The following is an 11,929-nucleotide window of genomic DNA, read 5'->3' on the forward strand; positions in this document are numbered from 1 at the left end:
CTTTAAAAAAAAATTTAAAAAATAATCATACTTTTGTCAAAATTATATTGATATCATTAATTATATTTACATATAATTAATGATATTTTTAGTCAAGGGACTTGTAATTTAATCATCAATTTCATTTTTAGTTTTAATTAAATGATTATAATATTTTTAAATAAATATAAATATAAATATATATTTATCAAACAAAACATAGTTAATTAACTAATATGACTTACTCGACAATTTCATTTATTTTAAATTGAAAAAAAGATAAATAAAAATAAATAAATAACAAAATTTATAATGAAAATGAGAAGATATTTGTTAAAATTTTATTATTATTTTTAAATTTAATGTTGAGTTAAATGATTTTTTTTTTTTTTTTTTCTAATTTCGGTAAAATTTTCAAAATTCCAATGGTGACCCACCACGGCGAGAGAGGGCGATGACAGTGCACCTCAGTCCGGCAAAAGCAGAGGGAGAGAGGAAGGCAGATTGCTCCGCACGCCCACACAAAGATAGAAGCAAAGAGAGAGGAGAGGCCAGCATGCAGCGATTGCAGTTCGCCGTCAATGGAGGAAACTCATCTGATGTTTCTCACCACACAAGTCGCCACATCGGCACCGCCGGCACGAAGCCGCTCCACATCCGGAATCGTTTTGAGGTTAGGGATGAAATGCCCTCAATCTCCTCCTGTTCTCATACACCTCCAAGACTGGATTGGACTGATGTCTTTCTTCCGCTTCATCATGAGTTACTGTCCTGATTCTTGAAATTCTCAGGTTTGGATACGGTTTGTTGCACTTTTGCTGTGATTTGAAAGGGAAAAAATGATTTGTCTCGGTAACTCGGACGATTCAACTGAGTTTAATCGATTCCGGACCGAGTCTCTGTTTGAGATGGTATCACCATATCAGATATCGGACTCGGCCGAGTCGTACCGGACTCAGTCAATACTTTGAACCAGTGGACATACCTACATTCTTTAGTAATATTTTGAGTTGGGCAAATTTTTGTTTGCTTTAGTTTACAGTTTGAAACTGTCTTTACAATATTTATATCTGTACAGTAATGTCATAATCTTCAATTTGAATTAAAAAAATTTTAATATATAAATAGTTTCTCAGAAACTTCAATTTGAATTAAAAAATTTCTAATATATAAATAGTTTCTCGTGATTTAGATATTCAACGCTTTTTCATGGGCAGGTATCTGCAAGTGGAAATGGGTGATCGATGGAGATATAAACTTGCATTGACTCTTGAGAACTGGGTGATCGATGGAGACATAAACTTGTATTGACCCTTGAGAACTGGGTGATCGAGGCTCCCCTTCATTGCTGAGGAGGCAAAGGAGGAGACCAATGGAAATGTTAGTTGTTGTTCTTGGATATTTGGCTCTTACTGCCATGGTTCATGGGCAGGATCAATCAGGTGCGCATATCTCTCTCACATCTCATGATTTCTTGCCACCTCCCTCCCTTACATCTTTCATATACACTCTGTATCTCCAGGACTAGTTCCTTTCGATGAAATTGGAACAGTTGATCTTTTTTTTTTTTTTTCATTTCTTTGAACTCCGCAAGAATTTTTCGATATTTCCAATTAAATCTTCTTATTTTCTTTCTTTGTTTCTGTTAATAGATTTTCCTTTTTCATTTTTACTTGTACCATCTAGTATTAATAGATGCTGAGTTTTAATGCTAAGATCCTCTCCCATGACAGTACTCTTTTAAAACAATTGAAATATTTATCAATTTTTTTTTTTTTTAAGGTTTACTTTTAAAATTTTTTGATGGTTTGATCACCATGGGTCATTTCATAAAATTTTAATTTGTCCAAATCTTAAACCTTAAGCGTTCCTTTAATCCATATTTCATTCTTCACATCTTGTTCTTTCTCAAGCTTCTTTTATTGTAGTTTATAGTCTGTTTGTTTCATTGGGCATGTCTAATTATAAGTAATTATATTATATTATAGATATATAAACTAAATAAGAAATATGAATCTCCATTTGGAAAACTTCAAAATAACATGAGAAATAAATAAATTAATTTAATCTTAGTTATTGTTTTTAAGGATGACATTGGGATTAATTTTTTTGGATACCTGTCCGGTTTCATCCCAACCTTAATAGGATGGGTTTGAGATGAAGATAAATAAGTTAGAGATGGGTTTGAGATTTTTATTTTTTATTTTTAAACCAGGGTGGTTCAGAGCAGGTTCATATATTGCCTTGTCTCGCCCCTTCTTGTCCTCGATTATTTGTAATTAAATTTAACAATAGTGGTAAACGGTTGGGGTGGGTTTATGGGAGGTTCTAAGTTTAAGTCCAGAGCAAACAAGAAAAAGGTAAAAAAAGTAGAGGAGTATTCTAGGAGGGAAGTTAAGGAGAATTACAAGAAGTGGGTTCTGTTAGAAGAAACGTCTTGGATGCAAAAATCAAGGGAAATCTGGTTGAAGAAGGGGCATAAAAACTCGAGTTTTTTTTCACCGAATGGCAAATCCGCATAAAAGAAGGAACCAGATGGCTAGAATCAAAATTAATGGAATGTGGATCACTGAGGACAATGAAATTAAGGAAGAACTGAGTAGAGCTTTCTAGAAGCTACTCTCAGCCACTGATGAGTGGAGACCCAACTTAAGTGATATGTCCTTTGAGAGGTTGGGCTCTATGGAGGCAGAAGGGCTGGAGAAACCTTTTACAAGGAAGGAGATTTTTGGTGCTCTATCAGATTTTAAAGGAAACAAAGCTCCAGGCTTGAACAGTTTCTCCATGGCTTTTTGGCAATTTTCTTGGAGTTCGTTAAGGATGAGTTGATGAATTTTTTTAGGGATTTTCATGAAAATGAGCGTTTTGTTCGGAGTGTGAACTCAACCTTCTTAGTGTTGATTCCAAAGAAAAGGGGTGCAGAGGACTTGAGGGATTTCAGGCCTATTAGCTTGGTGGGGGGGCTGTATAAGTGGTTGGCTAAGGTGTTGGCTAATAGGTTAAAGCCGGTGCTAGCCAAGGTGATTATCAATGCCCCAAAATGTGTTTGTGGAAGGTAGGCAAATTATGGATACAGTGCTTATTGCCAATGAAACCATTGACTCGATTTTGAAGAGTAAGGGTGGAACAATTCTCTGCAAGCTGGACATTGAGAAGGTGTATGATCATGTGGAGTGGCACTTCTTGTTTTCGGTTCTAGAAAAAATGGGTTTTAGGGAGAGGTGAATAAGATGGATAAAGTGGTGTGTGTCTACTGCTAGTTTTTCGGTTCTGGTTAATGGCACTCCTACGGGCTTCTTTCAAAGTTCTAGGGGTCTTAGGCAGATAAATCCTCTTTCACTTTACCTGTTTGTGGTAGTGATGGAAGCTCTTAGTTGCCTCATAAAAAGAGTTGTTAGGGGAGGCTTTTTGTCACCTTACCAGGTCAGGGATAGAGGGGGTGAAGGGGTAAAAATCTCCCATTTTCTATTTGCTGATGATACCCTGATTTTCTGCAAGGCTAACGAGGACTAAGTGACCTTTTTGAGCTGTTTACTTATGTGTTTTGAGGCAATATCAGGGCTGCAAGTAAATTTGGATAAAAGTGAGCTGATCCCAGTGTGCAATGTTGAGAATGTGGAGGAGTTGGCTTCTGAGCTTGGTTGTAAGGTGGGTAATTTACCTTTCACTTACTTGGGGATGCCATTGGGTGCTCCTTTCAAGTTGTGGCAGCTTGGGATGGAGTGGAGGAGAGATTCCGTAAGAGATTGCCTATGTGGAAACACCAATATAACTCCAAGGGAGAGAGAATTACTTTGATTAGAAGCACACTGTCCAACTTGCCTATTTACTTCATATTTATTCTACAAACGCCAAAGGGGGTCAGATTAAGGTTGGAGAAGATTCAGAGAGATTTTTTGTGGGGAGGTGGGGCCCTAGATTGGAGACCTCACTTAGTAAGATGGGTAATAGTGTCTTGATAAGAGAAAAGGGAGCTTGGGGGTTAAGAGTCTTTCTACGCTTAATAAGGCCCTCCTTTGAAAATGGAGTTAGCGCTTTGCGAATGAGAGAGGGGTTTTATGGAACCAAGTAATTAGAGGGAAATATGGGGAGGAACGAGGAGGGTGGTATTCTTGGGATGTAAGAGAGGGGTATGGTGTAGGGTTGTGAAAAGCAATTAGGAAGCTTGGGCATATTTTGAGCAGTAGAATATCTTTTGTGGTGGGGAATGGCCAAAGGGTGAGCTTTTGGAAGGATAATTGGTGTGGGGATACACCTTTATGTGCTTCCTTCCCTTCTCTTTTTGCCCTAGCTGACAAAGTCACTTTACAAAGCTTTAGAGCCGGGCTCTTCAGTTTTATTTCCAATGAAGAACATTTGGAAATTATGTGTGCAGCCAAAAGTAAGCTTCTTCGCTTGGGAGGCATCTTGGGGCAAAGTTCTAACTTTGGACCAAGTTAAAAAGAGAGGTTGGGCCTTAGCAAATAGATGTTATTTTTGTCAAGCAGAAGAGGAATCCATTGACCATCTCCTTCTTCATTGTGAGAAGACAAGGGCGGTGTGGGAGATGCTTTTCACTCTTTTTGGAGTGTTTTGGGTGTTTCCATCTTCGGTTAGGGAAGCCTTTTTGGGTTGGAATGGATTCTTTGTGGGAAAAAGACACAAGATGGTTTGGAGAGCGGGTCCTCTTTGCATTTTTTTTTTGGACAATTTGGAAGACAAGAAATAGAATTGCCTTTGAAGATGAGGTGTTGTCCATCCAAAGGCTGAAAACTTCTTTTCTTAACTCACTTTGGTTGGAGACTAAATTGTTAATAAGAGATGGTCCATCGACCTTTTTGGAGTTTTTTTATTGGGTGGGTTTCGATTAAGGGAGGGGCTGTTTTTTTGTACATCATTGTGGACAATTTTTTGTTTCTCTTGTTAGGGGGTGGGTATTTCCTTTTCTTTTTAGTACATTTTGAGTTGTTATTTTAGTGCCTCCTCGTAATACAATACTTCTCTTATTAAAAAAAAAAAAAGGTAAAAAAAGTGTACCTATAAAAAAAATAGTTTAATTTTTTTTTTCATTTTCTTATTTTTAACACATAAAATAATTAAAAAATTTACTTCTCAAATAAAATAAGTTATAAAAACTGATATTATTTATTTATTTATAAATTTTTTTTTAATATAATTATTTAAAAAAAATGAATCGGGGTGAGGTAGGAATAGGAAATCCTCATGCTCAACTATCCCTGCCCCGAGATTTATATAAATGGAACAGGGTCGAGATGGGGGTTACCCATCTTGAATCCACCCTATTGTCATCCCTAATTGTTTTAATATCATAGTTTAAAAGATATTATGAATTCTTTGATATGGATTGTTTAGATTTATTTTTAAAATTAAAAGCTCTATAAATAGAGAAATAAATAAGTCAATCGAGAGGCTAGATATATAGTGCAAGATATTATTTGCTTACCAAATGCATATATTGCTTATGTATTATTCTTGATTATAACTATTACATTTTTCAAGAAACCAAGGTGCAAGAGGTCTTAATGAGTTTGGTCAAGAGCTTAGTAGTGGGTAGATTTTAGAATAAGGAGATGTGAAGGCAAAGGAGGCAACTGGAGGTATACATTGTGGTTTTTTGGGATAATAAAGGCATAGGGAGGCTCACAATAGAAGTAGATGTTTACTCAATCTCTTGTCATTTCAAAAGCTTTGAAACTAATCTTATATGGATGTTTGTGGCTGTTTAAGTGCTAGTTCAAGGAGGGAGTAGGAAGACTTTTGGGCTGAATTAGGGAATATTAGAGGGTTTTAAGGAGGCTCTAAGTGTGTCGATGGGTGTTTTAACATGGATAGATTCTTGAGGGAAAGGAGGATTGTGTTAAGCTCTCTTTAGATATGAGAGGTTTTACTTAGACAATGGAGTTGAATTTGCAAGATATCACACTGATTAGGGTGGCCTTTTCGAAAAAAAAATTGATCTCAAGAGTGGACTAATTCCTTATGTTGAGAAATTGTAAGACTCATTTTAGTAGCCTATTGCAAAATCAAGAGAATTATGGCTCAAGAAGGATGATAAAAATATCATAATTTTTCACTAAATAACTAACACATGTAGGAGAAAAGAATTAAATTCATAAAATAGAGGTGAATAGTGCTTGGAAGGATTTTGATGTTAAGGAGGGAGTGTTTAGTTCTTCTCAAAGTCTTCTATCTAAATCAAGGGATTAGAGACCTAGCATTCATGGGAAGTCTATTTTAATTCTTTGAGAAGAGGGGATTTAGGGGGTTTAGATTTACAAAAGAGAAACTTTTTGTCTTTATCTATGTTGAGTATGGATAAAACTTTTAAGCCACGTGGTTTCACCATGGTCTGGACAATATTGTTAAGATTTGTGAAGGATGAAGAAATGGCTTCTTCATGAAGTTTCTAATCCTGTATAGACTATATTGACATGAAGCTTTTATGGTCTTTTGGAAATATTGTTAAGATTTGTGAAGGGTGAAGTAACGGTTTCACCATGGTCTTTTGGCAATATTGATATGAAGCCTATATAGACTCCTAGTAACGATATTGGCTTAGAGACTCAACAGAATTATTGAAAGTGGGGTTTCTAATCCTCATTATGTTGTTATGGAAGACAGACAAAATTTGAATACATTGTTTCTTGCAATTGAGGTCATGGATTTTAGGTTGAAGAGTTCCAATGGAGGAGTAATATTTGGTGAACTAGAAATCAAGAAAGCTTACAGCCATATCAACTATTGAGATATCCTTCTATTAGTGCTTGAGAAAATAGGTTTTGTTTAGAAGTGCATTGATTAGATCAACTTATGCATCTCAAGAACAAGGTTCTTAGTGTTAGTGAATTGCACTTGTACTAACTTATTTCAAAGCCCAAGAGGATTAAGGTGTCGGGATCAACTCTTTCCTTATTTGTTTTGTCCATAGAAGCTCTAAATTGTTTTATTAAAAAAGGCTAGGAAAGCTGGTTTCATCTCAAGTTTCAAGATAGGAGGGAGAGGTGGTGACAAGATGGAGATGCCCCATATCTTGTTTGCAAATGACATGCACTTCCACTTTTGTGACATTTGCAAAGAACAATTAAGGTATTATAGTTGGACTCTTGTGTGGTTTAGTGGAGTTTTTGGTTGAAAATTAATTCGGCAGATCTTATTAATTCTAGTAGATGGTGCATAATATGGAGTTGGCTACTTTGTTGGTTGGTGGGGTAGGTGAGCTCCTCATTACCTACTTAGGTCTTCCTTTAGGAGCCTTGTTTAAGTCATTGATGATTTGGGACATGGTAGAAGAGAGATTATTGCTTTGTGGAAGTCGCAATATCTGTTAAAAGGCTGAAGGCTCAAGTGGATTAAGAGTACTCTATCTTGCCTACCGATATATTTTATGTTATGGTTTGTTGTTCTAAGAAAGGTGAGCTTAAGACTTGAGAAGATTTAAAGAGATTTCCTATATGGGAGTGGAGCCCTTGAGAACCAACCTCATTTGGTGAGATAGTCAATTGCTTGTATGGAGAAGAAGAAAGAAGGACTTGGTATCAAAGATCTATCTAACCTTAAGAAGGCTTTGCTTGGAAAATGGAGCTAGAGGTTCACTACAAAATGGGAGCCTTTATGGAAGCATGTCATAGTTCTGAAGTTGGGGGAAAAAATTAGTAGTTGCTTTTCTATAGTTGTGAGGGAAGGTTTCTTTGGCATTGAATAGGTATAAGAAGATTGGGTTGCTCCAACCCAATGCCATCAAGAATTCCTTACATATTGTGTGGAAACATGTTCATCTTCCAAATTTTTTCCATTCCAATATTTTTCTATTAGACCTTCCTTTTTTTCTTTTATCAAGCATAATGATGTGAATCAAGATTTAATGAGTATTAATAATGCAATCCTAAGCAATTTCTCTTTATCAATCTGAGAAGTGCACTGTTGGAGCTAGGTATCCAAAATAAATTAAGTACATGTATTAAGATAAAAAGGCTACTTATTTCATAATAATATTTTTCACTCTTTCATAAACTAGGGATACCTATCTAAATTTCTAATTCTAGTTTCAATAAATAGGGCCTTCCAATGAGTCTATTAGACTTGTCTCTATATCAACAGAATCTATGATCCATGCATAACAAATTAGCATGGTATATCCATATCATATCATGTGAATAGTAAAGGGCTTTGCTTTTACATTTTTTTAAAATATAAAAATCATTATTTTATTTACATTCAAGCAGAGAATTTGAAACCTTGTAAAAAGTAGGGATATGGGAAGGACCGAACTTGTCACACAGGTTGCTGACGTACCCAATATGAAATCAGGTCCAAACAAAGTTTGGAACCATATGAAAACAAAGAAATGATACTCTTCCTCTTCCCCCTCCCATCCTTTTCCCCCCCTTTTTTTCCTTAACCTCCAAAGCACATCACTGAATCAAGGAAATAAAGCATGGTTTTTTCAGGAGAGGTTCCTCTTATATATTCTTTTGTGATCTATCTTTTTGTATAAATCTCCTTGAATAATAGAGGTTTTTAGCGGTTTAGATTAGGTTTGTATATTTATCGGAAGGATTCCTCATCCCTCTCATGAAATCTTTTTATGATATTAATACAATTCTTGTTTCTAATAAAAAATAAGAAATAAAGCATTGAAGCATTAGAATAGAATACTTCTAATGTCATGAAGAAGGAATTAATGTTAAATAGACCATCTATGAAAACCAAGAAATAGTCAATCAGACCATGAGACTATAAAGACCATAGGTAAAGACGTCTCATACAACCATGATGAATAAATATCAAAGATGACTGAATCATGGATTCTACAACCAATGAGGTCCTAACTATATACAAGAGCACACCAAGAGGCTCCTTCCCAAGGTATAAGGAAAATCATAAACAAGGATTTGAAGGAAAAGCTAAATGTAAGTGGCTCAACTAGCTATCTAGTGATAACTCTAAGTGCAAGGGAATAGGATGAGCAAGGCTTATGAAATAATGACCACCAATCCTTTGACTACAACCTCAAACATAGTACTCCTAAGTTGATCCACATTGGTTGGCTCTAAGGACTGGTTCCCATCCAAATCCATCAACCTACCACTCTTTGCTAGCTGAACCTCTCACAGCAATCTTGATCTCCTCAAATCCTCTTCACTCACTGTCTCTCCAAGTCAACTTAGAATTGAATCTACAAGCTCAGCTCTCCTTCATTTGAAGGTCATTCCATGCAAAATAGAAGACAAAAGCGCTGTAAACTTAAAGCTCTCCAATATCTTCTACTCAAACTCGCTTCCCTAATAGAAACTTCACCCCAAAGAGAAGAGAAAATGTTTAAGCCATTCGAAGCCAAAAATAAGAGTCCTCTTCAAAACAGGCTGGAGAAAATCCTCCAGAGTTTCCCTCAAATCACCAAAAGTTTCCTAAAATCTATTCATTCTCACACCTTTTATATACCTAATTCCACATCAGATTGTGCCAGTTGTTCCACTTCAGATCTCACCATGTTATCAATCCACCTCTTATACACTCTTCACTTCACCAACACATGTAAGAGAATAACTTGAGCTTAACCCATGTGTCCCTTTCTAATCCTGGGGCACAATTGAAGAAGATTCTGGAAAAACTTGAAGTTGAGTGGAGGAGCTGCATGAAAAATGTGAAATTCTTGGAGAAATCGGAATTTCAATTTCTAGTTCCTGGTATCAATTCTGGTATTGGTTTCAAATGACCAATGACTGATATTGGAATTTTGATGAGGGACTTGAGATGTTGCTTGTGGTATTGGATTGGGTGCCAACCAGCAATTGATATCAAAATTTAGATATGGGATTTGCAATATTGATTCTAGTATTATTTTTGCTACCTTGAGGTTTGTGCCAAATTTTGCTCATTTTCAACTTATCCAAGTTTTTGCACGTTGCTTGGGAATGCTCAAGTCAATCTTTACAGACTAAATACACATTTTGGATGTGTAGAAACCCTTGAAAAACATGACCAATACTTCTCATCAAAAAAACGTATGAGATATGAACACATATACGAGTATGCACGTAATGTGCTACCAAGGACAAAATTAGGGGCATGCAATGTTCTTTTTTGTGTGTATTCTTCTCTTTTTATCATCAATTGGTGCCCCCTTTCATATATTTGGTTGTCCCTGTTGATAATGGTTTTGTTTACCTATACCCTATAAAAAAAATTCAAAATTAGAATATCAATAAAATCTTATTATTGTATTTTGCAATGTTTTCAGAACCGGACCGATGATCGAACCGGAAAAGTTACCGGTTCACGGTTCACTGGTCGGACCGGCGGTCGAACCGCTATCGAACCGTTATTGAACCGGTGACGTCATAAATATATAATTTATATATTATTAAAATTAAAAATAATTATAAAAATTTTAAAATATATATGAATAAATTAAACATCAATAATATTATTTTATATCTTTGATATTATCAAATTAAATCAAATTAATATTTTAAATTTTATTAAATGAAATGTGTATAATATTTAAATGTGAATATATTAAAAATGAAAATTTTAACTAATTTTATAATTTTTAAAAATATTATATTATTTTTATTTAATATTATAAAAAAATTTAAAATCCAATATATATTATTTTGTTTGGCAAATCAAATATCAAATAGCTTGTAGCCGAGTGGTGTCAAGTTTACTTCCAAACGTAAGGTCCCAGCTTCAAATCCTCTTGGTTGAAGTTGTTAGCTTTTTTTCATTAATATTAGTTTGCAATCCCACATCGAAATTTGAGAGAAATAAGGGTGCAAAGGATGCCTATAAAAGGTATCCTCGTTGAAAGCAACAGCACCATCCTATCTTGTGGGCTCAAAGATTCAGCCCACTTAAAATGATTGGGTGGGTATGGGCTTTGTCACTAAGACATGGCCCAGTATGGTATTTTATTGAGTTTGTAAACAATGGGGTCTTCTGCTTGCAAAATGATGGGCTAATTCGAACCGTTCGGTTCATTTAGAACCGTCCGGTTTCGCCGGTTCACCGGTCCGACTGCTGGTTCAGGCGGTTCGTGACCGGTTCAATGTTTAAACGGTTTAATAGGCCAAACCGGACCGGATTGGTGACTGGTCGACGGTCGAACCGGTTGGACCGGCCGATCCGGTTTGGTTTTTAAAACATTGGTATTTTGTTACTAGAAAATTTAAGTGAATTAGTTATATTAACATTGAGAGTAATATCTTTGTAAACCTTAAATACAAGCTAGATTTTAAGCCTCATTTACATTGATCTACATCTCTCATGTACTCATGCCTCACATACACATGCTACTTATTGACAAAACAAGGAGAGTTTAAAATTTTGTAGGCTTCATAAGCATCGATTGCGGGATAAATCCGGGTTCCAGCTATTTTGATGCCTTAACTGAAATATACTATGCATCAGACTCAGAATTCATAGACACTGGAATACATTATGATGTTTCTGAGGAACACAGACCTAGGTTTGAAACTCGAGATCAGCAGCTCATGAATGTGAGGAGCTTCCCTGAAGGAGCCAAGAATTGTTACACTCTTCGACCGCAACAAGGCAAAGATCATAAGTACTTGATCAGAGCTTCCTTCATGTATGGGAACTATGACTCCAAAAATCAGCTTCCAGTGTTCAAACTATACGTGGGTGTTAATGAATGGGACACTGTGAAATTCAGCAATTCATATGATGTTGTTCGGAAAGAAATTATACATGTCCCGAGAACAGATCACATATATGTCTGTCTAGTGAACACTGGTTTTGGGTCACCTTTCATATCAGCATTAGAGTTGAGACAACTGAATAATTCCATTTATGCAACTCAATCTGGATCATTGATACTCTTTAGGAGGCTTGATATTGGTTCAAAAACAAGTCAGACAGTCAGGTGAGGCATGTTGTGAGTAGGTCACTAACATTATCACCTATCACCCAATATTCACTACTTAAT

General features: G+C 35.7%; 1 protein-coding gene across 3 annotated transcripts in view; it reads left to right on the plus strand.

The window, feature by feature from the left end:
• Nucleotides 1–442: 442 nt before the first annotated feature.
• The window catches only part of LOC117922232, a 43,392-nt gene continuing 31,905 nt past the window's right edge, over nucleotides 443–11,929 (plus strand). Inside the window, exons 1-3 of one of the 3 annotated variants that reach the window (XM_034840284.1) lie at nucleotides 443–770; nucleotides 1,197–1,421; nucleotides 11,314–11,866. In XM_034840284.1, coding sequence (XP_034696175.1) covers nucleotides 1,352–1,421; nucleotides 11,314–11,866 — 623 coding nt within the window. In that variant the 5' untranslated portion in view covers nucleotides 443–770; nucleotides 1,197–1,351. The remainder of the gene's footprint in view (nucleotides 771–1,196; nucleotides 1,422–11,313; nucleotides 11,867–11,929) is intronic. The other 2 variants (XM_034840285.1, XM_034840286.1) reach the window with 2 other exon arrangements.

The sequence above is a fragment of the Vitis riparia genome, chromosome 9 (genome assembly GCF_004353265.1).
Source record: "Vitis riparia cultivar Riparia Gloire de Montpellier isolate 1030 chromosome 9, EGFV_Vit.rip_1.0, whole genome shotgun sequence".
NCBI lineage: Eukaryota > Viridiplantae > Streptophyta > Magnoliopsida > Vitales > Vitaceae > Vitis > Vitis riparia.